The sequence below is a fragment of the Filicampus tigris genome, chromosome 5 (assembly GCF_054856515.1).
Source record: "Filicampus tigris isolate MCC_2025a chromosome 5, RoL_Ftig_1.0, whole genome shotgun sequence".
In the NCBI taxonomy this organism is placed as follows: Eukaryota; Metazoa; Chordata; class Actinopteri; order Syngnathiformes; family Syngnathidae; genus Filicampus; species Filicampus tigris.
In genome coordinates, this window is record NC_141221.1 from 743536 (window position 1) to 771271 (window position 27736).

The 27736-nt window shown below is 46.8% G+C and overlaps 3 protein-coding genes across 5 annotated transcripts; all 3 read right to left on the reverse strand.

Annotated features, from left to right (window-relative positions):
- Positions 1–3003: 3003 nt before the first annotated feature.
- On the reverse strand, positions 3004–7465 carry LOC147146764 (uncharacterized). The gene is made up of 3 exons (XM_086031984.1): positions 6525–7465; positions 5261–5397; positions 3004–4381 (listed from the first exon to the last, which is right to left on the reverse strand). Exons 1-3 carry the CDS (start codon positions 6556–6558, stop codon positions 3953–3955), a joined length of 600 nt encoding a protein of 199 aa, XP_085888110.1. The 5' UTR covers positions 6559–7465; the 3' UTR covers positions 3004–3952.
- Positions 7459–19105, reverse strand: castor1 (cytosolic arginine sensor for mTORC1 subunit 1). Of its 2 annotated transcripts, none has more exons than XM_086031970.1 (9): positions 18961–19105; positions 15104–15174; positions 13988–14184; positions 13017–13152; positions 12048–12171; positions 10857–10973; positions 10348–10430; positions 10165–10259; positions 7459–7669 (listed from the first exon to the last, which is right to left on the reverse strand). In XM_086031970.1, the coding sequence occupies exons 2-9, from the start codon at positions 15156–15158 to the stop codon at positions 7598–7600; spliced, it is 879 nt and encodes a 292-aa protein (XP_085888096.1). In that variant the 5' UTR covers positions 15159–15174; positions 18961–19105; the 3' UTR covers positions 7459–7597. The 2 variants fall into 2 exon arrangements, with proteins under 2 accessions (XP_085888096.1, XP_085888095.1); XM_086031969.1 differs by lacking the exon at positions 18961–19105 and adding an exon at positions 17432–17696.
- Positions 17901–27624, reverse strand: nipsnap1 (nipsnap homolog 1 (C. elegans)). 2 transcript variants are annotated; one of them, XM_086031976.1, is made up of 10 exons: positions 27253–27624; positions 25961–26094; positions 24937–24982; positions 24765–24859; positions 22073–22143; positions 21858–21998; positions 21512–21543; positions 21228–21288; positions 19689–19772; positions 17901–19108 (listed from the first exon to the last, which is right to left on the reverse strand). In XM_086031976.1, exons 1-10 carry the CDS (start codon positions 27327–27329, stop codon positions 19076–19078), a joined length of 774 nt encoding a protein of 257 aa, XP_085888102.1. In that variant the 5' UTR covers positions 27330–27624; the 3' UTR covers positions 17901–19075. The 2 variants fall into 2 exon arrangements, with proteins under 2 accessions (XP_085888102.1, XP_085888101.1); XM_086031975.1 differs by having other exon boundaries at positions 21194–21288; positions 27253–27612.
- Positions 27625–27736: the final 112 nt, after the last annotated feature.

The window sequence follows — 27736 nt, forward strand, 5'->3', positions numbered from 1 at the left end:
GTACCGCCTCTGAGACTATAAATTATTTGATTTTTTTAATGGGTCTAGTCACGGTAGTCACAAAGTGATGGCTACATTTGGGAAGGAACTCTGAGGTACACGTGATGGTGGACTTTGGCAAAAAGAAGTGGCTGTAGTGAACACTTTCTTCCAGAAGTGGCTGCAACATGGGGTGACCAATCAGAGAAGCGAAGAGAACAACTTAGACAGGCTCATGGTGGGCACGAGGCGTTGACTGAAGACCGGACCTCTACAGATAAGGTGTTCAAGGAAAACGGGCAGGATCCTACTTGGAGTGCCTTCTGGTAGAAAAGGGCGGAAGGAAACTTGTTGGTTGAGCCACAAAGTGTGAGAACGCATACAAGGAAAAGAGGTTCACTAAGAAGAAATGGGACACAGAGAACAGAGTAGAGGGCTGGACTAGGAGACCACATATACAAGGAGAGGTGGTAAAACTCAACTTTATTTATAGTCAAGTCAAGTGTATTTATATAGCCCCGAATCACAAGAAAGTCTCAAAGGGCTTCACATGCCCACAGTTGACAAATATCAATGACATCCCTTGATCTGAACCCCCAGGACGGCAAAGGAAAAACTCAACGACCAATAAAATTATAGAGCGCTACAAAACAACCACCGCTGCATACAAAGCCCAAAAAGAGGCATATGATGACATTTAGGCCAGTTTGGATGTAAAAAAGCATAGAAAGGTCTTTACAGGTTGGCCAGACCGAGAATGGAGATGGAAATGATGTGCCGCACTTGAGGCCGATTAAGGATGGCGATGGAAACGCGTTCCAGTAGTGGCTGCATCGATTGAAAGAATACTTGGAGGAGTTGATGAATGAGGAAAATGAAGGAAGACTATGACAAGAGGCAATTGTGGCGGACCACAAAGTAACTATGACTAGTCAGGGGGAATGAGAAAGACACTAACCTGGTTCTGGAGACACACCTGTGTCGGCATGGAAGCACCTGGGAGAGCTGGCTGGGGGGGTTTTGTTGACTCACCAACTCCACTTTTAATGCGAAGACCAATCGACGCGGTCCGGCGCAGGCAGTCGGCTCTCCAAAGTTAACGAGTAGGCATTAAGTAATCGGATTGTAGCAACGATATTTAGGATGAAAATCTAAATCCTATTTAAATAAATAACACACCTCGAACATCAGACAAACATTTCTTGCCTCGCGCCCCTCACAACTTCCGCCTATTCGTCACATATGCGAACCTTATTGGAGCTCAGCGGTCACATGACCGTCAAAGATAATTAAAGATGCAAGAGAATACACTTCAACAACAAAAGGGGTTTTGTACCCGCGTTACAGGTTCAAGATGTCGACGTTTTCTTTCGGAGTCACCAGGTTGTTTAGGATTGGAAACGAGCTCATCATCAGAGGGACAGCCAAGGTTAGATGTCGCGGGGATAAAGTTAAGAGAGGGCAGATCTCCGTGGTTTGGGAACATCCAGAGGGGAGATAGTGACTAGATGGCTGATGGGGATGGAAAGAGAGCTTGAGAAGGTTGGTAGATGGAGTGGGGGAAGACATGAGGGCAGTTAGTGGGAGAGGAGGAGGCCGAACGTCGACACGCTGTGGTGGCCCAAGCCCAGAGCAAAAGAAGACCCGTGTAGGCGTGTCGTCAAGGTCAACGAGCTTTGAGAACGGTATTGGAAGGAGCCCTGGAATTGCCCAAATGAGCCAGAGATGGCCGCTTGAGTCATGATAGACTTGGTGGCTACCAAATTGTATGTGGCTAAGTGAAATGTGCTTTGGGGGCCGGCTTTTCAAAAACACCCTCAGTTGAGTTTGCCTACGTACAGGAGGAGCGCTTCAAATGACCAAATGCTTTGACGGCAAGATGGCATACTTGATGGCACTATTTTGTGCATGCCCACCTTATTTATTGACATTTTTTTGCATGCGGGGAAATTCAAATGAATAAGGAGTAAGACACAAAGCAATTTCAAGAGGGCCTCGGACACATTTGGAGAAGTCCCAGACTGTGTCACTGCTGTTGGGCCTCGGGAGGGCCTCCTCGCATCTGTCCACGCACTCAGCTGTGATTGGAGTCAAGCGGTGAGCCGTCCAGGGGGTGCCTTCAAGCGGCGGACTGACGGCGCGTGACCATTAATCATCCCGCGGGCCCAACAAACCAAAATGTCCTAATTAGGCAAACATATCAGAGGCTGTCAGCTTGATTAATGGCCGTCGCATGGGAGCCACCGCTTTGTATTTTCCCGAAACTCACTCGGTAGCGCCCCCTGCATGGCCGGAAAAAAGGAGTCCCTGACACTTGGACTTGGACAAAGTCCCACAAGGGAATCAACCCAAATGTGCCCCATTCAGAAGGAGCTATGCAATTTTGTTGTCGCCGTTTCCGAAGTCCTCTAATTTTGTCCGGCAGGGGGACATGGTGTCCACATTTGATGAGTTGTTTCCTGCGTATTTGAAGGAGTGCCTGTTAATCGTCGCTTTTCGTTTTTCTTCCCTTTCTGATAGACAATTTGACTGTGAAAGTAAGCATTTGGAAAATGTCAATATTGCACTATATTTGAGAGCGCTAGCTTTCAGCATTGAGTTTTGTTGCACCAACATGAGATATCGATGTCTTAGTTGTCATTCTCTGAACTGTATCCAAACATGAGCTACACATCGCTGAAGATTTTGAAGATTCCAAATCCATACACCAGCAATTGCGAGCACCGACGTGAGTATTACAATGAAATACGAAAAATGCTTAGCGGCATATCATTTTCTCTCACGAAAATCTAACGTCTAGTGAAGTCCAACATTGGATCCCTTTGGTGCGGTCCTCGAGAGCCTCTATCCGGCCCGTCGGAGATGTTTCCCTCCTCCAACACACCCGATCTTCCAAACGACCAGCTCGTCAGCGAGCGTTGCGCAAGCCTCGATCTTGAGAATCAGGTGCGTTGCAGGAGGGAAACGTCGAAAACAGGCCGGGCAGGGGCCATCGAGGACCGGACCCGGGCACCCCCGCTTCAAACTATTTAAGCTGCGTATCGTCGACAATTTGGCTGTCATTTTCGCGACGTTGAAGCTGTCTGACGTCCCAGTGTGATTTTGTCGTGGCCCACAATATTCGCACGAGCAACAACAACAACAAAATAGTCAGTAAAAACTTTATTTCTAAACTCTGCACTTGAATTGATAATAAATACAGCGATAACACAAGTTACATAATCCTAATAGTGAACGGTGACTAAAGAACAACAGTGAGCTCATCAGAGGAAAGTGCAAAACGCATTGCGGATTGGTCGGCACCCGACGAAGCTTGTGGGTGTGGATGGTGGGGCCTTGGCGGAGGTGCGCGCGCTCTGCGACAACTCTTTGGGGGGGAGACTTGTTGAGGGCAAAATGAGTTCTAATAGGAGAAGGAGGACATGGGAATCCGCTGCGAAAGGTAGCCCGGCTACCTTCTGGATCAACATTCTCTCATTTCGCGTCAACGGGCAAGCGGTCGATTCAGACCCGACTAGCTTCCATCAGACCTTTTCGCTCATTGCCCAAGAAGTGGCCAGAGAAGCCGACATTTTGGTGAGGCCTGCACCGGCGGACTTGCCGGCGGTTTTTCGCCCAACCTGAGCAAAAGTCTTCTGTGCAACAACGGTAGCAAACGAATGAATTGCTTTGAAAGGAGCGCTTTTGAAGCGCCCGCCTTCTGGACTCTCGTCAAAGGTCTACATTGGAAGGACAATTTTTCCCACCAAACTCAGCAGGAGCCTTCATGCAGCCCAAGTGGCCAGTTTGACTTTTGCTATCCGACCGTTTTTCTGCCACAACCAGAGCAGAACCCTTCTCCGTCCGGCGGAAATATCAGCGCAGGAATCGGCAATGACAAAGGTACAGGCTCAGTTCCGGTTAGCTCCTCCGGCTTTGGATTTTGGGGCCCGGCGAAGCGCCCCCAACAGTTCTTCAAGCGCCCCCAACAGGCTCACTCGGGCTCGGCGGTGCCGTCGTGACACGGCTCCTGCGTGGCCCGCAGGACCTGGTTGACATCCGCCAGCCAGTCTTTCAGGCCTACGATGACTTTCCAGCCGTAGGCCTTCTTGGCCCAATTGTGATTGTGGACCTGCTGCGGGGGCTCCGGCGTTGTCAGCGCCCCCTCCGGGCGGACTTGCTGGGCCAAGTGCTCCAACATGTTGCTTTGTCTGAAAAGACTCCACTTGACCTGGTTTAGAGGCACGGCCACGTTCTGCGGGTTGCCCCAGTCTCCAATCTGGTACTCTTCCACCTTGTCGATGTGCAGGCTGAACACCGCGCCGTGGGCGTAGATGTCCTGAAGCTGCTCGGAGAAGTTGGAGCCAGTCACGGTGTGGTTGGGGACGTTGGGAGGCAGGCCGCTCAGGCCGTGAAAAGCCATCTGGGGGGGAAAGGGGGGCACACTGATGAGGGTGCATTCCTCAAAATGACCCTCAGAGAAATAATTTCCTGGAGTAGGTGTCGCCTAACGTGGCGTGAAGAAAAAAAAAACCTTCGGCTCTGTCGGTTTTCGTAAACCTGCCTACAGAACTTGCATCGCTTGGGGAACGTGAGTTTACGTTGCTTGGTGATTCATCGTTTATTACACTCTCATTTTCTAGGAGCGTTTGAGAGCCGATCAACTGGCTTGGCTTCCAAAAGAGTCGCAGGCGGGAAACCGAAAACAGGAAGCTCAACTACAACAAGCGGAACGATTGTGAAAGCGCATTAGTAAGGTGATTACTAAACCGCAACGTGCCCGGCAGTGTGAGACAACCTCAACAGCTGTACGGAGACGGTGGCGCAATCATCCACGCAAACGCCGATATGAGTTCAGCAGCAAAACGCGGCCCTTTTTAGCCATCGGAGGGGGCGGCCGTTTTGTCGCTTCTGTCGACTGAAAATGACATCGCGACAACTCGGGGCTCAGGTAACGGCCAATCAGGGCCCACCTGCTTTCTGACGCTGAGCCCGGATTGGTCGTTACCTGAGCAACCGTGATGTCATTTTCAGTCGACACAAGTGACAAAATGGCCGCCCCGAGATGGCTAAAAACGGCCGGATTAACTCTTATTCCACAAACGCGATGGCATGTTTCAACTAGTGTGCCTGCATAGAACATATTCTGGAAAAAAATTATGCTTGGGTTGATTTCCGCTTTGAAAGGACATGAGAGTAAAAAGAACCCCCCAAAAATGTCATCCCAATGAGGGGCGCTGGGCGTCATTTGAGCAGCCACCAAAACGGGCCGGAAAGGCCAAAGCAGGCCAAGCGGACTTACGTATTCGTCGAGCAGGTGCTCCGTTTCCAGGCTGAGCGTGCCGCTGACTGACCGCAGGACGGAGAAGGTGTGCTGGCAAGGGATGGCGGCCAGGGGGGCCGGGCGACATTCAAGCGCCGCCAGCGTCACCAGCAGCACTGAGCGAAAAATGACAAACTGCTTACTTGATTGAGTCTTGAGCACCAGAGGCCACTTGCAAAAGCGCTCAACGGGATTGCGTTCACATAGAAAACAAGGAGCTCGGGGCTTTTGGTCTTTTCATCTGACAAAGGCGCTACAAGAACGACCGTTGAACTTCCAAAGTCGTGTCTGCGCTTAAAGTAATTCAATGAGTAAAATGTTCGTGCAACAAAAAGTAGCAACTGAAAAAGAATCAAAACCATTCGGAAGTGGGGGGGGGGAAAAAGGCTTTTCTGCAGTTCAGATGTTTTCAAGCACTGACCCAAGAGTCAATAAAACCCTTCATGTTCCTGAAATGTTCTTCATGAAAAAAAAGAAAGTGGAAAAATGATCACGCAAAGTAACATGCTGTTGGTGGAATGTTGGTGAAAGTAGAAAAGTCTTTTGGATGTTGAAGTCATTCAATGAGTGGCCAGGGAAAGGCTTCACGTTGTCATGTGCAAAAGACGTCTTCAAACAGAGGTCAAATCAATCGTTACAGTAAATACCAAATGTCACCAAAATGAGAGTAAAAAGTTGATTCAAGTCGACAAGTCTGTTCTGTGTTGCGAAATGTTCAGGTTACAAGTACAGCGTAGGTCATTCACTACAAAAAGAGTTTGAAAAAAATCGAATATATAACAAATAATATTTGAGGGTTCAAATTTTGAGCATTCAAGTCATTGAATGAATGAATACGAAATTTCATTTCAAAACAATATGGAACTTACAGTAGTTTCTGTGCTTAACATGTCACTTTTTTGGAAAGTCATTTCATGAAAGGCCATTAAAAACTAAAAAGGATGAAATATTTCTAGCACCCAAAAAAGCATTGAGAAAAAGTCACTTGTTGAATGTTAAAGTCATGCAATCAGTTGCCAGTAAAACAAAGGAATTTTTTTTTGGTGGCCACTAAAACTCCACCGGATTTATTTTGAATTTTGAAAAAGCTTACCAAGTAAAACTTTGAGCGCAATAGCAAGACGTGGAATTTTCAAATCATTCAACAAGCGAGCAGAGTTTGAATGCGCTCACTTGAGCTTCCTTTTCTCAAGTTGAAAGCGTAAAAGGATGACAATGCCAAACATTTCCAAAAAGGTTTTACCTGAGTGCAGCAATCTGTGGAGTGTGGAAGCCATGGCGTCTGTTCTTCATGTTGCTCCTCACTTGTGCCTCTCGCCTTTTTATGAGAAAGCATCCTCATACCTTCATCACCATCATCATCATCGTCGTCATCATCACCATCTTCATCATCATACTGGACTGAACACACCCACAACTGACACACTCGGTAAAGTTCACCCTTGCAACACGTGTCAAGCGTCTGTTTGACTGACACATCAGCGGCGGAGCGGCGGAGCGGCGGAGCGGCGGAGCGGCGGACGCCCTCACTCGCACACCAGCTCCCAAAATTCACTGGCAAATCCAAAAATATACCCAGCCCAGCTTTTGCCCTGGCTCAGAGCGTCTTTTTTTTTTTTTTTTTTTTTTTTTTTAAATGTTGTTTCCACGTAATTAGATTTTTCTCTCATCTTTTTATATGTACATCTATATATTTTTGAATTTTGTTTGCCCGTAATTAGATTTTTTTTCTAATCTCTATTTTGATTCAACAATACATATTTTTTTAAAGAATTGTAATAGTATATTTTTGTCTGATATTTCTTTCAGAAATTTGTGAGGTTTTTTTTTTGTTTTTGTTTTTTTAATATTGTACTTTTTCCTTCCATTTCTGAATTTTGTTTTCTAATGACTGTATATTTTCTTCCCTAATGTTTCTTTGGAATTATGTATTTGTTCCTGATAAGTGTGTGTGTGTGTGTGTGTGTGTGTGTGTGGGAGGGAAAAGCCACATCCATCTTTCAAGTTTTCATACATTTTATTCTATGACTATTATGCTGCGCAACAGTCGAGCCAGTTCAAAAATGTACCCCAAAAATATCCGAGGTGGTATTCAATACAAAGTCAAAAGTTTTTGAGCTGGTGTTTTTGTGTCTTCTTATTTTTTTTCTTTTTGACCTCCTTCCAAAATGCTGACCCATTAAAAAGGACGCCTCGCCTCAGGCGTTGACGCCGCGATCTGCAATTTGGGGAGGGAGGAGCGCGTCGAAAGAAGCGTCCGAAACAAAATGTCAGTGGGCAATCGTTGGAACGGCTTGGGGGTGGGGCGGTCAGGGCTCAGCCGGTGGTCGGGTCCGTCCGCCGCTTGTGCAGCACGTCGCTCACACGAGCGATGTCCTCCTCGGGGACCTCAAAAAACAAACACGCCAAATATTAGTTTGCTTTTGGCTCAAAACAGAAGCAAATTTGGAGGCTTTGAAAGAGACTCGTGTTTTGTTTTGTCTTTTTTCCATAAAGAAAAGACAATTTCGTTTTTTTGAAACTTTTTTCCAAAATACTACCTCTGACTTGAAACCCTCACGCCAGCTTCAAACCTTAATTTCGGAGCCCTAACCCTTGTTTCAAAGCCTAACCCTGGTTTCAAACCCTTCTCTAAAAAAGTCTTGAAACCCAATCCCAGGCTCAAAATGCTTACTCTTGTTCAAAATGTTAACTTTGTCTTCAAACCCTACTTTGAAACAGTAAGCCCATCTTGAAACCCGAACCCTGTCTTCTCACACCTTCATTTGAGACCCTAACCCATTTTCCAAACTATAGGCCGGGTTTCGGGGACCCTAACCCTGTTTTGAAAGCCTTACCCTGTGTGCAAAGCCTTTCCCTTTCCCGAGGCTTGAAGCCCTCATTTAAAACCTTGAAACCCTAATCCCGCCTTCACCTCCTTGTTCATATAATTGTTTGAATGTCAATTTCTTTGCGTTACATTGTCATGTGTTATTGCGTAAAAGGAAAATATAGAGATGATTTTTGCCGATTTTTAAAGAGCTCATTTTGACCAATTAATCCGTTGGGCCCACGTTAAAAAGGTGATTTTTGGGGGGAATGTTTGTTTGGATGTCATTTTCTGTTGTTGTGTTGTAATGTGATGCGTTATTGTGCAGTTTAAAAAGAAATCAGCAAAAACGGCTTTTTTTCGGTTGCAGATTTGCGCCGATTTTAAAAGAGCTAATATGGTCCGATTCCTCCCATGCTTCACGCCCCGAATTGAAACGCTAGCCCATGGAGACCCGTCGGAGTCTCGAGCGATGTGAACCTCGGGACAAAAAAAAACAAGAAAAAGAACGGCATCGTCAACGAGCGACGTTTACTCAGCAAATGTGAAAAGTGGGAAATGTTAACTTGGGAAGTTTGTCTGGGAAAGCGGAAAGGCACACAAACGTGCACAGGGGTCACACATCAGTCGAGTCTTTCATTTCCGTGGAATTCAAAAAAATACTCTTGACTAATCCGGCGATTGGTCCCCCCCCGCTTGTATTTGAATTGTAACGGTGGATGACGAGTGAGGGACAACCTCGACTTTCTTTCACCTCGCCCGTTGCGACAGACGGAAAACCGCAACGGCTTCCGCGGGCTCATCGCTTGTCTTTATGACGATGCGCTAAGATTAGCCGACTCGGAGGTAAAAATACACACGGCGGCCCGCTTACTGTTATCGCGCCGCTCGCGTCTTGCGTTAGTCGCTCCGCTCGGGTGGGGAAGAAAAAAAAGGGGATCTTGCATCGACACAACATGCGGCGGGGAAAAACCAAACAAGTAGGTCATCAAAGACAATTTTGTCCTCAATGGACCACGAAGATTTTCTTTTTTTTTCGACACTCTAAAGTAAATCAGTCAAGACAAGTGACCGACCGGACCAACTTCCGTCCATCCATAATCTGAATTTGTTTTTGAAAAATCAAAGCCAATTCACTGTAAATGGGGGTAACGTGTTTTTGCAAAAAACAAAGCCTTCGCACACCAAACGTGTGTCCGCCTCCTCGAACAAAAATGTGGTCGCACGTAAACAAGACACGCTAGGCCTCCTCGAACATAAAATGTCTTTCTTGAACAGAATCTGTTCCGCCGCCTCCCGAAGACGGAGGCGGGTGGGCTGCATGGGCTCATAAAAAGGCGCTCCGACAAACACGCAAGGTTTTGTCGACATCAAAGACTATTTCGTCTCCATGAAGAAAAACTATTGAAAGTAAATGAGCCTCATGTACGCGCTTTGTCACCGTCAAAGACAATTTACAGTCTTCATAAAATATTTTCCAAAGAGACCGTTTAGCATTCGACGAGTGCAGTTACGCTCAGTCGGCAAAGGCAAGTCAGTCTTCGATGGACATAACGTGCACGTTTTTCTTAACATCAAAGACCAGACCTACTCGGTTTTGTAAAAAAAAAAAAAGGTTTAAGAAAAATCCAAGGCAATTGAAATTTGTCAATGGCTTTGACTTTTGGTTGGCAATGTAGCCTCAATGAACTGAACATATGCGTCATCAAAGAGTTATTATCAACAAACATTACATACGTCTTTTGCAAACATCAACGAGTCATCCAACGTGGCCCTTTTTTGAATGCGAGGAAGCCAGCCAAGTCAGACTTTTCAACACACACAATGTGTTGTATTCTAAAAACGGTTGTGTTTTCGTAAACATCAAAGAAGGCTGAGGTGATTTTGTTTGTACGTTTTTTTTTTTGCTTATCGCCTGCTGGTGAGTCAACGCCGCGGAAAGGCAAGCGCTCCGCTCCCGGATGACAAAGCGGAAGGAAGCCTTAAATAAAAAAGTGAGCTGGCTTTTTGAGTCACATGAAAATCAGGATGGGTCAGCGGGCGGCCGGCGCTCGGCCGGCCGGCGTCCACTCACCAGAGCGTGGTCGAAGCTGAAGGTGCTGATGTAGTAGGCGGAGACGTCGCAGTCGGCCAGCGGCTGCGAGATCTGCGCCACGATGCCGCACTCGTCTGAAAGCAGCCACAACGACACGTCCGGCTCGGGAAAGGACAGATCGGGCGAGCGGGCGGGCGGGCGGCCGAGACGGCGGTCGCTCACCGAAGCCGAGCGGTTGTCCGCCGATGCGCACCATCCGCCACAGTTCCCCGGACGAGCTGGTGAAGAGGAGGTCGGCGGGGAAACTGGGACATCGAAAACAAGTTTGAAGTCTAGTGGGCAAACTTACGCAAACATCAAAGGCCATTCGGAGACTAAGCGTCAATCATCTAGAGCTTTAAACGCACCCGCATATCAAAGAATTTGGATTCGCCAACGAACCTAACATACGCCTTTGTTGGCATCAAAAACACTCCAATTTCGGTGAGGCAAATGCGCACATTTTTCGAAACACAAAAGACCGTTTCATCTTCAAAGACAATTTGTAAATATCTAAACCGTTGAATGCGCCTCATTGATGTATTCATTTGACATCAAAGACAAGTTTGAGGCCTGAATGTAAGTTGTTTGCGCGTTTGAAGCAACTTAGACCAAAAACACACAAGACACTTCAGCGCCATCAATGAAGCTAGCGTCGGCGTTGAGATCGCGACAGCAACGGTCGCACTCACCGCCTTTGAGCGTCCGTATCCATGACGAGCGAGACGTAACCGTCAATGAGGGAGAAGGAGAAGAACTTGATCCGCTCCAAGTCTGCGCCGGGAGACGTGGCCTCGTCTTCTTTGGGGCTGGGCAAACACAAAAGGTGCCTTCGTATTGTTCCGCCGGCAAATTCCTTGACCGCTTTCACTTTGCGACATGAAATTTGGCGGGCGTGTCTACGTCCATAATAACGTCTCGTGAAGTAAACCTTGAAAAGACACACCAGGTCTGGCATTGAGGTCCCAGGTGATTTTCCATTGCGGTTCCGAGACAAAGTCCTGATTGGAAAATTCGGCCCCCAATGCCTGTTAAACTTAGTAACATCAAATTTGGTAGACACGTCAATCACGAACGGAGCCACAAAAAAGTCCCATGAAGCCATGACCGAAAAGACTCCGGAGGTCTGTCATCTTGCTTTGGAATTGGCCTTTTTGCCTCAATTTGGATTTTGTGGCAGAGATTGGAAGACGCCAGCGGAATCGGATGACTCGCCCAACCACGTATGAGTTTGAAAATGTAGCCCTCAAAGCCAGTTTCAAATTTGGGCGTCACGTCTATCATGAGTAGACCCACAAAAAAAAAAAGTCTCAAGAACCTGTGCCAGAAAAGAGACAGAACTGAATGGGCAGGATTTTGGTTTTTGGAAGTGAGCATTTACACTAAGTGACACATTTGACCTTTTCATGGGTACCCAAGAGATTCTCCTTCAATTCAGCCCCTTGCCATTTTCGCTCAGCAACATGAAGTTTGTAGCTAACGCGAGTAGACGCACCAAAAAAATGTCAAGAAGCCGTGCCCTACAAGACACCGGGCAGTCTTCCATTTTGGTTTGAAGCAACCACTTCAGCCCAAAATCAGCTTGGTAGCCCTCACTGGATTTTTGAAAATTAGAATCCAGCCCCTGAGATGACGAAAGAAGGTGGGACATGAAATTTGGGAAAAGTGTCTATGGCAAGTCGACTCGCATAAAAAGTCTCAAGTAGCCATGCCGTAAAAGACAAAAGAAGTGCAAATATTGTCCACTATCCAAATATTGTTTTGGCTAGCAGCCCCAGCTACTGGCCACGTCATTAAGAGAGAGCGCACGCATTCCCTCGAAGGCCTTGAGCCGCAGCGCCGCCGTGTGTTCGGACAACGCCATGGCAGTCCATCCATCTGACCTGCCGGAGTAGAAGAGCACGTCGATGAGCGTGGTGGCAATGGACGGCAGCGTGTCCGGGTCCAGCGACATGACGCAGAAACGGTTCTGGGGGATGAGCACTGGGTGAAGGCTGCTCTGCACGGCTGCGAAACAAACCAAGACGTGCGCGTCGCTCACATGCTCACTTTGCTTTCATTTGGGATCTTCACATTTGCCCAAATCACTCAAAATCATCATCAAGCCAGGTAGGACTTTATTGCCAATCCCTGTAGCGTTCTGTTTGCCGTTGGCAAAGAAAGAAAGAAAGAAGGAAAAGAAAAGAACCAAATCCAAAAAGTAACAAAACACAAAAACTGGAAAAAAAAATCGTTTTATCATTCTTAGGCTTAGGGTAAAAATAAAAATATCTAAAAAGGGACCACGGGACCGAGTTCGATTTGAATTAATATAGGGCCGACCGATTAATCGTCTGGCCAAATTAATCGGCCGATTAATCGGGCTCTTTTAAAACTGGGGGAAAAAATGGGCTTGTTTATAATACACATTAACATATTACAACAAAGATAATGACATTCAAACACCCCCTCCCCCAAAAAACGTTTTTTGTTTTTTTTTTAAAAAAGGCGAATTTTTGCCGATTTTCCTCTCTGTCTTGAACTTAAAGAAATACTAAGGGACAAAATTATGTAAAACAGTCAAATGTTCTGTCTGTAACTCATCTATTGATACAAGTGACCAAATAAGTTATTTCATTCATTCGATTCATCGGCCGATTGATCGGTTATCGGGATTTTACTCTGCCAAACATCAGAATCGGCCTCAAAAAATCTATATCAGTCAGGCCCTAAATATTTAATCGTATGTGGTTTGTGCGACTCGGAAGCTGGGGACCATTGCTCAGAGAAAAAAGAAAGAAAGGAACGCTGGGTATTTTTTTTTTTTTTTTTTAAATCAAAGCAAGCAAGTCGACTTGGCACAAATCACTCACCTTCTTTGCCGTTCTTGTGCAGGCCGTTGGCGACGTCGTGGCCGCGGACGAGGAGCGACTCTCCTCCGACTTCGCGGAAGATGTTGAACTCCTCCTCCAGAGTGTCCACCACTACTGGCAGGTCCTTCTCCCTCACCTGCGCACAAACACCACCAGGCTGCTTACTTTTGCATGGAAGTTTCTCGATGAACCTTCCTGACAACTTTTGAATGCGCATGTTGACCTTCACCTCTTCAATGTTTCAATACTTTTGGCACAACACCGTAAAAAAATGTGATTTGATTCTCCTGGTATTTTCTTGCAAAGAAACCTCTAACTTTTTTTCAAAAAAAAAAAAAGCATTTTCCAACCACGATTTTATATATTTTTTTAAAATTAAAGAAAGAATTTTCCTAAAAGGAATTATATTTTTGGGATATAAATTGCCTAAAATATCAATCTGCCCCTTACCATAAAGGACAAAAAAATAAAAATGTACTCTTCTAAAAATTGGTTTAGTAACCCCGCAACTTTTAAGAAAAATCCTTTTTTCCAACAAAAAATTGGTTTATGCAAACTTTTCTATAAAGTATCAACTACCCCAGCAAAAGAAAAAAAAATCTGACTATTTTTAAAAAATTTAAAAAGACTTCTCATTTTGTTTCTATTTTGTTTTTTCATACAAAGAATTGTTTTCTCTACATCATCGACTCTCCTCAGCCAAAAAGCCTGGCTATATAAAAAAAAAAAAAAAAAAAAATTTAAAAGACAAATCCAACATCCCTCAAAAAATGCTTATGTATTTAAAAAGAATATTTGGAATCATTTGTCTTGATTTTTAAATGGCAACATTTTTTCCTACAAAAACTGTGAATGTTTGGATGAGAAAAAATGGTGGACGAATTTTTGTTTTTTTCTGGCAAAAAGGATTTCATTCCACGTGTCTTTTCTTTGCTTCCCCACTTGTTGTGGAGGCGCAAGCGCGGGCTGACCAGGATGAAGTCGGTCTGGTAGGTGGACAGCATGAAGACGGAGACGTGCTGGCGCGCCAGCGGCGCGATGACCGACTCGGCGATCTTGGTGACGCCCACCGCCTGCGCGCCGAGCGAGGCGGCGGTGGCGTCGGAGAGCACGTTGAGCGGCAGCCACACCGAGCCCTCCGCCTGCAGCTCCGACGAGGCCTCCAGCTCTGCCCCCCAAAAAGGCATCATTCGTCACTCAAATACACATGCCGCGGACTCATCCAGAAAGCGCATCAATACGAGGCACACAGCAGATCGATTCCCAAACAAGGAGAATAAAAATGCAAGGAAAGCAAGTCTTAGCTGTATGCAACAACTTTTTGGGAAGGACAACGTGGCATGTGAGCCTTTTTTATTTTGGAGCTGCGGATAAACACTGAGGTTGAAACAAGCCTTGCTGCTGCTAATTAGATTGCAACTAATATTTCTATTGGTACATGAGATTTATCATGCCATTCAACGCAGGTGCACATACTTAAGTGTGACACCGTTAGAATGTTTACATGCCTATTTAAAGGAACAACTGCGCAGATTTCAATGTGATAGAATGGGCGGAATTTTTGGGGAAAAACATTTGCGGGATATAAGTCGAGCAGCAGAACGCACCCACTTTTAGCCACGTCAGGGGGCGGCCATTTTGCAACTTTCTGTCGACTGAAAATGACATCGAAGTTGCTGAGTGCTCAGGTATCCACCAATCGCGGCTCACCTGTTTTCTGAAGCTGAGCCATGATTGGCCGCTACCTGAGCCCTGAGCAACTGTGATGTCATTTTCAGTGGACAGAAGTGACAAAATGCCCCCCCCCCCCCGACATGGACAAAAACGTCTGGATCAACTCTTATTCCACCACGGCAATATTGATCAGAATGCCGTATCTCAAGTAGCGGGCTTGCATCGAACATATTCTGGATAAAAACATGTTTGGGTTGACTTCCTCTTTACTGGATTATTAAAATCACATGTTGTTGCAGCGCTATATGGATTCAATACTGAACAATAATCATTTAAATTACTACAATATTATTGTCCATATTTATTGAAATATGCAGACGAAAAGTAAAGTGTTTTTTTTTTTTCCTTTGTACCTTTGAAGCCCTCCTCATCCAAAACGACGGTGTAGTTCTCGGGGGTCTCGGTCATACTGAAGAACTTGCATCTGAAAGCAGGATTTTTTTTTTTTTTTTTAAATTAAAAAAACCCGACAAAAATACATAGTGTATATGTGTGTGTAGGGCCGGGCAGCAAAGCACAAAGGATATCCACAAATTGTTGCAGGTTTTGATGCTGGAAAGAGCCAAAGGAAAACGTTTGTCGTAGCTTTTGTTTTTTTGTTTTTTTTCCTCCCCGTGATGAAAGGACACCCCACCCTCCTGTTCTTGCACAGCCCGACCGACTGCTGACTCGGCGAAGCCAAGTCAGCAGTCGCCGCCGCCGCCGTTCGTGTGGCGGGACAAACAACAGGCGACTGTGTTAGCTCGGACGCTGCATTGTCTTACTTCCTGTTGACCCTTCACCTTCCTTTTGGGTCCAAGTGTGATGACAACCATAGAACCGAACGCACTTGCACAAGATGAGCAGTACAGGTGGTTCAAATATCAAAAAGGTGGCCGCATCAGCTACCAAGTACAGTTGTTGGGTGCTTTCTAATTACCGTCACGACTATGCTCGTTTCCATTAGCCTGTCAATGGAGTTTCAATTTTTATGTTAGCTTTCGATGTTGAAATCTTATCATCTATTCAAAAAGTCACTTGGAAGAGTTTGTCTGAAGGCCCCATTGAAATGGACAACATGAGTCTAAAATGGCCACTTCAAACCAAAATGGCAGACTTCACGTGTCTTTTTGAGTATGGCCTCTTGATTGAGGCTTTCACTATTTCAAATTCTACTCGTGATGGAGATGTCTACCGAACTTTGTGTTGCCTAGTGAATTGGGCCTGGGGGGCTGAATTTTCAAAAACTGCAAAGGAGGAGCGAGACCTTCATAGGGCAGAAAATCTGCCTAAAAATGGCCACTTCATGCCAAAATGTCTTTTTAGCCTTGGCTTCTTCAGACTTTTTTGGTGAGTCTCCTCATGATATTGCTATCGTCTTGTCGACCAAGCATCGTGTTGCTTAGTCAAACAGACTTTAGGGGTTGACGTTTCAAAAACGCCAGAGGGAGAATTCAACTCGAGGTATCCCACAAATGAGCAAGATCTTTTTGGGCATGGCTTCTTGAGCCTTTTAGTTGCTCTCCTCATGATAGACATGCCTACCAAACTTCATGTTGCTCAATGAATCTAGCTTTGGGGACTAGATTTCAGAGCGAAAAGGCCTTCTTCAAACAACAATGGGTTGACTTGCTGTTTGGTTTTCAGCATTGCTCCTTGACATTTTTTGTAGGTCTGATCATAATCGATCCTCACCAACAAATATTATCCTGACAAGTCAAACAGGCCTTGGGGGGTTTTGTTCTCTTAATGTTGGGTTGAACCAATGCGCCAATTCTTGCGGGTCACACCTTGGAGCCCTCCTTTTTTTTGACACGTCACCACTTTGTCAATATAACAACAAGCAAAATATATACACAGATTCCAGTTCCAAATTTCAGCTACATCATCAGAAACAAAGACTAGACATTAACATAACATTGACGTAAATATATGTACTGACAAACTGTCAAACTTCAAATAACAAAAATCTTTTTACGTTGTCTACAAATTTGTTACCCCATGTAAAAATCAATATCAGTCAAAAATGCCTTCGTGGCTATGCAATTTCCACAACAGAATAAAAAGCCCAACAATATTACACATTTCTGTAACTCGCCGTGAAAACAAGTGACAGCAGCCGAGCCCCCATTAGCGAATGAAGGCGCGTTCATTGCATCATCATGAGTGAGCGTGTCTGATTGGATCACCTTTTGGCTCAACGCCGAGGATAGCCAATGGGAGTCGGCGGGCGTGGCCTCAATTACGAGCAGGTGTGTAACGTGCAAAAAGACTGCCGCATTCGCAACCACTCACTAGTTGGAAATTTCGTTGCAAAACAAGTCGGGGACGACACACAAGCCTGTCGCCGTCGGCAAGAACGTAAAGTGGACCCACCAAAGTTTAAGTGAGTTGCGAAAATAAAGTATACGCCGAAAGTTAAACAAAAGCTGCTCATCGTTGTGTGACCACACGGCGATGTGCGAAGGACGAGAGGCGGTTCAAAACACAAATCGCCCAGGTTTAGGGAACGCAGCACAGGCGGTCGTTGCCTTATAAAAACGGGAGATGTTGTCGCATGCAATACACATTCAGTTCGCGGTACGTTATCCGTCGGACCAAGCTAAACGGGTCCCTTTGTCAGCATGACACGGTGCAATTAGCAAACTGACGCAATTCCGCCCAATGTTCCCAGTGGAGGAAATCAATGAGCCCCCGCTTACCGTGTCCGGCGGCGGAGGAATATGAGCTTGATCAGCGGGTGCGTGAAGCGCGCCAGGGCGCTCTTGGCGATGCTGGTGACCCGCAGCCGGTGGTCCAGAATGTGCAGCTCCATGTCCCCTTCAAACGCTAGTTAGCGCTTGACGAACCACCACAACCATTAAGTGTGCACACCCCCACACGCACTCCACAGGACGAAAAACATCCCACAAGCCCAGCCCCGCGCAGCGACGATATATTCAAATGAGCAAAATAGCAGACACGCCCACGTTGCGCTCTTAAAGCTACAGTGTAGCATTTTGCGCGCTTGTTAAGCGTCACTAAAAATTGAAGGTGGGCATTCCGTCTGACCGACGGACCGGTCCGTCTGTCCGTCACAGACGGACGCCGTTTATTTCAGTTTGTAAAAAGACTAGGAAGCATTCGAATTCACCTTTGTACCTTTGGCAACAACGTGACACGGGATTCCGGTTAAGGTATACAGTATAACCAAAACTTTAATGGAAAACCTTTAAGAGTTAAAGCATCAACAGGCTCCCACTTCACAGTTCAACACATGGATACAAATAAGTGTAGGCTATGTGAAAAGTCATGATCAAAACGTGTTCCTATGGCTTTGCTAACATTGTCAACTGACTAACAAAAATGCTCAATTAGCAACTGATAACAACTGAAAAAATACATCTTGTGTTTCTTTTTTTCAGATTCGAAAAATCTGTGAGTGGCGGGCGGAAGATGGTGATTTTTATGCTAGCACAAGACAACACATTTGCCACAAACCGTGACTACGTAGTCTATTTTGACAAAGTACAGAGTCGAAAGTAGAGATATCTCTTTTCAAAGGAACCGAGTCAAAAGTGACGAGTCAGTCAGAAGTGTTGCAGCATGCCAGCCAAGTTTCAGGTTGTAAAGCCAAACACCTGGTCAAGATTTGCCTTTCTGGAGGAACTCGGTAAAGACATGACGGCAACGTGGCCTCTGTTGCACAGCTTTTATTCAGACGGACACTCACACGTCTTTAAACTCAGGATTATGGGAAAGCAAATGGAAAGACCATAATTCATCTTTAAAACTCAAATTAAAATCACATTCGATTTTTCATAAGGAGCACACAATCACAATACTAATGTACACATTTTCCCTGAGAGGCACATCAGGATTCGTATAACAGGAGCGTGCCTGACTTCTGTGCACATGCACTGGCTGGTCACTTTACTAGGTACACCTGCATAATTCAAGGAGGTCCAATGAAAAAGCTACAGCCAAAGAAAAAAGGCTCTCATACGTTGAAAATGACGTTGTTTTTGTGCTCTGGCCAAAGCTCTGCCTAGTATAAAAGTACTGCTCGGGCGCCATCTCGGCACCAAGGAACTATGTTGGATGGAGGAGAGGAGCGTCATCGAGACAGGCCATAAGGTTGACGACTAGAAAAGTAGTGCTTTGGCACAATCTTGAGGGTGGGTATCAATTACTCGTCGGACACCGCCTCCGTACGTCTACTATTGGGTGTCATCGGACGGCGGGGGTGTACCTAATGTTGGGGCTCTGCCGTGTGGAACTGTGTTGTTGCTTGCTGCTGCTGCTGCTGTTGTCTTTGTTTTCCAGTTTGTGGCGTTATTGTAACGGAGAACTGGAGGTGGGAATCATTATCCTGGACTCCATGCTCCTGATGAGCGGCACTGCAATAAACACACAATATCCAAGGCAAAAGGTAAGCAGAGCTGCAGCGTTAGCACAGATTCGCGTTTGCTCCTGATAAGCGATACGCACGTCGGACGCTCGGCAAAGTTGTCGACGTTGGGGTAGCTAATATGGGCAATTTGTCTTGTGTGTAACTGACAATAGTAAGTTGGCAGCTTGCTGATGAAGTGATGCCTCCACGAGGGAAAACACAAGCAATGATTTGACTCTGTTTGGATTCCAAGTAGCCGCTTGCTTTGCAGTCGGTCGGCATGGTAACGAAAGTCGATGGGAGCCGATGCGGATCTGCGCGTTTGTACGGCTAGAAGCGTGGCAGCAATGACTTTCGACGCAAAAAGGGACATTGAGTCTGGGCTAAACAGCACAAAAGTAACAGGCTGCTAGAAATGCGTAAACAGGAGCAGGTACTTGGCCCGGCTAAACACGTATGCAGCGCGGATTGTAACGAGGCCTGAAGACGCTAGCGCTAGCATCATCGTAGCATTCGGAGCTAAGCAGGTGGAACGCAAGGTCGCGGCGCGGCGCGGCGCGGCGCAGCGCGGCGCAGCGCCGCCCTACCGGTGTAGTACACGTTGGCGTCCCATCCCTCCTTGAGCCACGCAGAGTTCCTGGTCTCGTCTCGAGACTGAAGGCTTTCATATGCTGCGAGACGAGCACAAACCAACAATCAAAAAAGTCCAGAAAGAAGCCTGCTAACTAACGTGCACACACATTTACAACGTTCAATCATTTACGTAACAACAATAAAAGCATCATCGCAATCCTCCGCCTGAAAATAAGGATAAAAAAAACAGTCTGATCATCCTCAGGGAACCAGGAAGTGCAGAGTTCCATCATTTTTCACATTTACGGTTAATGTAAAAAAATGAACACATCCCCCACCACAGTTCTCATTCTCATTCTCATTCATTCTCAGGACACCAGACAAACGCAAAAAATGACAGCATTTACATTTTACAACAAAAACATTTTGAAACGTATGTACAGTATATGTATTTGGATAGCCAATGAGTGAAGTTGCTTTGTTTCTTTCTGGTGTCCGATTCCGCCGCGCATTTCCGGTCCGGGCCGCTATTCGGTTCGGACGGTATGATAACCGTGAGCAAAAATAGCACCATATTAAAACGACAACTCTAAAATGACCTCTTTTTTTTGTTGAAATATTTGGGTAGATAAGAACAGACTTTTTTTCCCCCCATTGAACACAATCCATTTTATTTTCAAACAAAATGGAGAAGAATTAGCACAGAAGAAACGTGGATCGTGTGAAGTTTAGATAAATATAAATACATGAATAAATCTCCACATTCTTCTTCTATTTTCATTTTTTTTTAGTAAGTCACAGTGTCCCATCACCGGTGAGCAATTTCTAGAACAGAGCCGTGGGCTGCTCATGTTGTCCTCGGGGCTAACCGGCACCCGCTGGCACATTTGAAAATTAATCAGCGCAAAAAGACGTCGGTGTATCTCATCTTGCTCCTGCCTTCCTCCTCCGTGATGTGCCAAGAAGCAGAAAAATAAGTCAATTGGAGGCAACGAACTTTACTCAACTTTGCAAGCAGCCAGTCCTATTGCGCCCAGCGAAGATGAAAAGAAAAGAAAAAAGAGCTCATTGCTATTCGCGGTTACTGAAACCTTGACTTTTTAAGAGCACGGTAAAGCGTCAAACCGCTAATCGTCCCGCGCCTACATGCGGCTGCGGCCGACTTACGAGTTGGCCGGCCAGGGGCACTGCAATCGGCGCCCCGCCATGGCCCCATCCCTCGCATTGAAAAGGAGCTACTGCACGTGTCCAACTTTTCACGAGAGTTTGTGTGTGAAAATGTGTACGGAGCAAACCAGAAGAAATGTTGTTACAAAATCAGACAACAGGCATTGAACAAAGCAACTTTACTCACCATTGAACAGATCCGATTTATCCTGCTCATGTAAAAATAGATGTGCTGTATATTCCGAGGGTGGCCAAAGGCCGCAAGGTGACCGGTAGAGACCATCCTGTTCCCTGTTCCCTCCCTGCGAGGCGTCCAGCGCCCTTCCTCGATTCTACTTGCAGGCTGACTCACCCCATAAGTGATGGACGACGTACAAGTGGCCGACCTGCGAGAAGAAGCCGCCCACGGCCTCGTTGTTCTCCTGCCGGTATTTGATGGCCCTGGCCCTGGTCACCACACGCGCGCGGAGGCCAAACGCACGGAGGTCACGGAGGTCACGGAGGTCGGCAGGAGGTCGGCAGGAGGTCGGCAGGAGGTCGGCAGGAGTTCGGCAGGAGTTCGGCAGGAGTTCGGCAGGAGGTCGGCAGGAGGTCGGCAGGAGGTCGGCAGGAGGTCGGCAGGAGGTCAGCAGGTCGCTTTTGTGCTCACGGTTCAGGCAAGAGCGCTTACCAGTGGTTGCCCCATTCGATCATGCTCCCTGGCTTCAAGCACAACAAGCCTTCGTGAGTCGGCCGGCGCTTTTCAAGCCCATTCAAATCGCTCGCATTGGAGCTGCGACGAGTGACGCCCGCCAAGTGCCGCTTGCTCACGCCAAGAGCCCTCAATGGCTTTTCACTCTTTCCATCTCATAAAAGTCAGCAGATAAATACAGTATGTGGCCTTTTGCATACATCCACCGGAGCGCAAGGCTCTTTATACAAAATGCTAACATTTCAGGGTTCTTTTGTATTTATGTATTCCAATAAGCACAATATGAGGCATTTTCCCACAGCAAGGAGAAAGGAGTTGACGCTACCTTGAGGGCGTAGCTCCTCATTTCATAGACGTTGGGTCCTGGCCTGGGAAGAGGTTCGTTCCAAAAACTGAACTCCAACAGCAGCTGATTGCGCCTGGAATGCAGCATTTTGGCTCTCTCTCTGCGGAATTCCAAATATGCCTGCAGACAAATGAGCAAACGCTCGCTGATTGCTTTGGTTTTGGGGGGATGAAGCGGCGTTGCAACTATGGTACCTTGTTGACTTTGAGCTTGTTGAGGCATTCGGTCAGGGCCGGGTAGCCCCCCCTGTAGCGCCACAGGTGCACTGCACACAAGCCAAGCGAGCGCTTCAACCGGCACCGCAACGCACGCGCTCGCTTACTAAGACACAAACTATTCTGCTGATTGCTAACACACAACGCGGGCTCATGGAAATTGAATTAAGAGTAATTCCAAACTACTTTGAACACACGGACGGGGCGGCGACGCAAACAGAACGAAGATCCTTCCCTTCTTCTTCGGCTTTGTCCGAATTACAGCGGCTTGCGTTATCCAGGCGATGCATCGTTCAAGTTGCTATGACACCTTTGTTGCGCACCAACATCGACATCATGTTCGCTTTGTTATTTGCTTTCAACACCATCCAGCCCACCCTACTGGGAGACAAGCTGGAGCGGGCGGGGGTGGCGCACCACCTCACCACATGGATCCAGGACTACCTCACAAACCGGCCACAGTATGTGAGGACACAGGACTGTGTGTCTGACGTGCTCCTCTGCAGCACGGGGGCCCCACAGGGAACTGTCTTGGCTCCCTTCCTGTTCACCCTCTACACCTCGGACTTCAACTACAACACCCCTACCTGTCACCTGCAGAAGTTCTCTGACGACTCTGCGATTGTCGGCCTCATCGCAGGCGGAGATGATCGGGAGTACAGAGAACTTACTCAGGGTTTTGTGGACTGGTGCCAGCAGAACCGCCTCCTGATCAATGCGGGGAAATCCAAAGAAATGGTGGTGGATTTCGGTAGGCGCCAGCACTCTTCACCTGCACCAGTGAACATCCGGGGAACAGATGTTGAGAGAGTCTCAACTTACAAGTACCTGGGTGTTCATCTGAACAATAAACTGGACTGGTGCGACAACACAGACGCCCTCTATAGGAAGAGTCAGAGCAGACTCTTCCTCCTCAGGAGACTGAGGTCTTTTGGGGTTCAGGGGACACTCCTCAGGAACTTTTATGACTCGGTGGTTGCATCGGTCATCTTCCAGGGAGCGGTCACCTGGGCAGGCGGCGTCTCGGCCCGGGACAAGAAGCGGCTGGACAAACTGGTCAAGAGGGCCGGCTCTGTCCTGGGCTGCTCCCTGGACTCTGTGGACTCGGTGGGGGACAGGAGGATGTTGGCCAAGCTGTCATCAATGCTGGGCAACCCGGACCACCCCCTCCAGGGCACCCTAACAGCACTCCACAGCACCTTCAGTGACAGACTGTTACACCCTCGCTGTGCAAAGGAGAGATTCCGCCGTTCCTTCTTGCCTGCTGCTGTCAGACTCTTTAACAAGAACATTGTGTAGTCTCTACAAACTGGCGGTCATTAGTGCAATTGTGCATTAGTGCAATTGTGCATTAGTGCGGTCATTAGTGCAATTGTGCAGTCCTGCACCTGAGCTCGTATCGTGCAATACCCAATATTCCCCACTACTGTAATAGCGTGCAATACTCAACATTCCCCACTACTGTTAGTCTAGTTTTATTTTTATCCAATGCTGTTCCTTACATTTCACTACAGCACTGCAGCACTGTCACTTAGAGTATTTTTTCCTCTGTACTATGTACAGGCCGAAATGAGTGTTCCTCATATTTTTTATGTAGATGTAGGTTGGTGTGTATACACATGTGTATATACACATGTTACTGCGTATATCTACATAGGTTTGATTCTAAATGTTTGCCGTCAATGTTATACATTAATGGCCACATTATGCCGCCGCCCCTGTGTGACCTATATCTTTGCTACTGTAACAATGAAAATTTCCCCACTGTGGGATCAATAAAGGCATTCTTATTCTTAAGAGGGAAGTCAATGCAAACTTTTTTTTTTTTTTTTTCAAGATTATGTTCTATTCAAGCCCACTAGTTGAAACGGGGCATTCTGATCAATATTGCCGTAGTGGAACAGGAGTCAATCCACCTGTTTTTAGCCATCTCTGGGGGCGGCCATTTTGACACTTCTGTCCACTGAAAATGACATCGCAACTGCTCGCGACGACCAATCACGGCTCGGATCCGGAAAACAGGTCAGCCGTGAGCAGTTGTGATGTCATTTTCAGTCGACAGAAGCGACAAAATGGCCGCCCCCGCCGATGGCTAAAAACGAGGGCATTTTGCCGCTTAACTTCTATTCCACAAACGCAAAATGAATCAGAATGCCGTGTTTCAACGAGTGGGCCTGCTGGGGAAGAAATATCTTTGGGTTGACTTCCGCTTAATACGTTGAAAACCAGAGCAGACAAAAAGCCTTGAATGTTTTCCAAAAGCAAAGGACCGTTGCTGACATCATCTTGCCAAAGTCTTTTTCTTCCGTCAAAGTCTTTTTCTTCCGGCCGCGAGTGACGAGCTGACTGAACGGCAGTCAAGGCCGACATGAATTAACCTTGGTGGCTGATCGCCATTTTCCCTCGTTATTGGCTCCCCAAAAACTTCCAGACTTGCAATCCTGAGGCAACAAATGAAGGAAGACGAGGGGAGTTTGACAACATTTCTCAGACGGTCCAGCATACAAGAGAGCTCATAGTCGAGTTTGCCGGCGTTTTAGAAAGCGCGAGAAGAAGACAGACGGACAAACAAACAAACACGATGGATGGGCTTGTCGAAGTGTTCAAGCGAGCAGATTTGCACGTGGGCAAAAAGCCAACAACTCGAGTGCGCGCACGGATGGCGCCGTACCTGCTTGGTCCTGCTCGCCGTACCAGGTGTTCCAGCTTCCCACCACCTCACACGGATAATCGCCGTCCTCATGGAGCCTCTTTTGCACCTGCGCCCTAAAACATTCCAAATAGCAACCGGGACGCCTTCACACTAAAAGCACGCAAACGAACCAGAAAACGTCACCACTCACTCCAGGTTGTTGTAAGCTTCCAGGCACTCCGGTTTCACGTTGTGAACTGAAAAAGTGAGCCCACAGAGCTTTCAGAAAACACTTTTGGCAACACACTTGTCTTGGAACTTTCCAGCTAAACAACAAAGAAAGAAATATGCAAATAGGAAAGTAGGCTAGCTTCACGCTGACAAAGCAAAATGCCATAGACACGGGATAGCAAATAACTAGCATCAATGTCGCTAATTCGGGCCAACACAAACGGTGGAGCAACACCCTATAACATGACTCATGATTCTTTATCCTCGCAGAAAAACAACAAATATCCCTGCCGGTTTGTTGCGGCGCTCCGCCACATGACACGCAAGCAAATCTAGGGTTATTCTACCTATGGTTTTATTTTACTGCTCCCTGGTGGCCAAGGCGTGCACAGTAGACGGAGGCCAATTGAATTGTCACTTATGAAATCATGAGGTTTCATTCTCTGCACTGTTTGGAATTGATGTTCTACAAAAGCGTAGAACTGGATTTTTCTTGTGAAAAACACATTACAGCATTTTGCTTGGTGTTGTTTGGGGGGGTCTGTCACAGATGAATGGCATTTCCATTCATTTCAATGGGGAATGATGATTGGAGATAAGAGTGTTTTCAGTTACAAAAAACAGAAAAGAAAAGGTCAAGAAATGGAATGGATTTATAAAGCCAATGCCTATACATTGGGACAGGCCGAGTCACAACTGTAGTGTTGTGTGCTCTTTAAGAGGCGTGGCCTCGCGATGACGCCGCGAGCGTGGGGATGTACGTTTTGACGTACTGTAGCTCCTTGCGAGTGGTCTCATTTTGTATTTGTGCGTTTCATTCTTTGTCGGTAAATGCCGATTGTGGCTCTCCTTGCCCACACGCGAGGGCATCGCGGTACTGAAATTGCTCCCTTGTTAGCGAGGGCACCGCGCTACTGAAATTGCTCCGTTTTTATTCTCCCACTTCACCGGAGCGGCGGCGTGCCTGAAGCTCGCCGGTGGTGCGTGTGCGCCCGCCTACCTACATTGGATTTTGTACAGGTTGCTGCTCTCCTGCTTGGACAACAGGTTGGAGTGGGCGTCTTTCCTGGCGGCCACTTTGTGCACCGACGAGGAGGCCGAACGGAACCAGCGTCCAACGGCGCTCTCGGGAAACTTCCTACGTGCCCAAACAGCATGGGAGGAAGAAAGAGCTTGATTTGTAGTGCGCAACGCTATCATAAATAAACAGCGAGGACTCATTATACTTTTAGGAAAAGATGCACATCAAAAAAATCCCGTGCGCTAACGCCTCCGTTTTGCTTTTTGGCTCTTTGGAGGTCAGCTTTACAGATGTCACGTCGATGAGTGGCTTCAGAAATGACATTTGTTGTGACATCAATCATGGTTCAAAAAAGAAATAAATAAAAAAGGAGGCATCGGTTGTAGTTTATTCCAGTGCAAGAGCAGTAAGATATTGACATTTTTAATGCTTTTTTTCCCCTATAAAAGCTTAGTTACAAATACCCAGAGGTAGTTTTTCTGTTGCGCTGTTTTACTTTGATTTCTGTATAAATTTTGGAATTGAATTGTGACATTGTTTGCCGTTTTGTGTTCAATAAAGTTTGCGTGTATGTGTGTGCGTGCTCATTGTGTTCATTCGTGAGCTGCTGTCGGCCACAAGTCAAGCAAAATCACACACTGCACACACTGACTGACTGATCACCTGAGCCCACCTTGACTCTCCTGAACTTTCCCCCGGTGCCTTTCATCTGCAACGTCCTTTTTTCATCTTGAAATCGATATCACAGCCATAATCAGAACAAAGCAAATAAAGGCCAACGTTGAGCTTGCTGTTGTTTACTACAACAAGGAGCGCTGCAAAGCATGCTGAGAGGTGAGCAGCCTCACCGTCGCTCGTGTTCTGTTAAAAGGAGAAAAAAAAATCCATCTGCTGAGTCCCAAAGCTTTAATTGAGGGCAACGTTTTCCATCTGGTGTGCTGCAAAACGACAACTCGTAGCCCAAACAAAAACAAATAAGGAGGGTAATTGTGAAGCGAGAGATAAGTGCCAGCTGCTTTACAGGACAAAGTTCGCAAGTCCAGCGAATGATTACATCGAGTTAGCTACGGGCGTGAAAAAACAAATGCAAATAAACTCTTTGCGCGACATAAATGAGGACGTATCGGAATACGTCGTATCACGATTAAAAAGTGAGTGTTGTTGCCTTGCGTTTTGCTCCAAAGAGTTTGTTCTGTGGAATGAACTTGCTGACAAAACGCAGCAGGGGATCGAGTGAGTTGAGAAGACGACGAAACGCAGCGACGTCGAGCTCACCTGCCCACTTGACTCCCGGCAGAGTAGCTGCACATCAACACGTGTCGTGTGGACCGAACCGAGCCGATCGTCCCCATGACGATGACGATGACGATGCTGCTCTGATGACTTCCCGTCGAACTTTTTACACAGACGCGAACACTGTTAGTTAATGTTTAGTTTGGTTGTCGTCAGCCGCTCGGTGGGCGGGGGCGGTCACTTGACGCAGCTTGCGCCAGTCGTCAACGATGGTCACAGTCGACCGCACGTGACTCATCGATCGCTGCAGTTGATCGTCTTGCCTTTCTTTTCTTGACCACGGTGGATTGGAGATGAAACGCTCCGAGCTTGGAAATGGCACTTTTTCATGTTTGCATTTAATGTGCGACAGGTCAACCTATGGCCCGCGGCCCGGAAGTGGCCCGCGGCCCGGAAGTGGCCCGCCTCCCGGAAGTGGCCCGCCTCCCGGAAGTGGCCCGCCTCCCGGAAGTGGCCCGCCTCCCGG

Excerpts from the sequence above, each read along its gene's own strand:
- LOC147146764 (XM_086031984.1), bottom strand. The coding sequence starts at position 6,558 with ATGGCTTCCACACTCCACAGATTGCTGCACTCAG. Across the intron at positions 5,398-6,524 it reads CCACAGATTGCTGCACTCAG|TGCTGCTGGTGACGCTGGCG; the intron begins GTAAAACCTTTT and ends TTTTTCGCTCAG. Across the intron at positions 4,382-5,260 it reads AGCACCTGCTCGACGAATAC|ATGGCTTTTCACGGCCTGAG; the intron begins GTAAGTCCGCTT and ends TTTCCCCCCCAG.
- castor1 (XM_086031969.1), bottom strand. The coding sequence starts at position 17,544 with ATGGAGCTGCACATTCTGGACCACCGGCTGCGGGTCACCAGCATCGCC. Across the intron at positions 15,175-17,431 it reads TTCCTCCGCCGCCGGACACG|ATGCAAGTTCTTCAGTATGA; the intron begins GTAAGCGGGGGC and ends TCCTGCTTTCAG. Across the intron at positions 10,974-12,047 it reads GTGCTCTTCTACTCCGGCAG|CCCCAAAGAAGACGAGGCCA; the intron begins GTCAGATGGATG and ends GTGTTTGCCCAG.
- nipsnap1 (XM_086031975.1), bottom strand. The coding sequence starts at position 27,329 with ATGGGGACGATCGGCTCGGTTCGGTCCACACGACACGTGTTGATGTGC. Across the intron at positions 24,983-25,960 it reads CAACCTGTACAAAATCCAAT|TTCACAACGTGAAACCGGAG; the intron begins GTAGGTAGGCGG and ends TCACTTTTTCAG. Across the intron at positions 21,289-21,511 it reads ATCGAATGGGGCAACCACTG|GGCCAGGGCCATCAAATACC; the intron begins GTAAGCGCTCTT and ends TGTGGTGACCAG.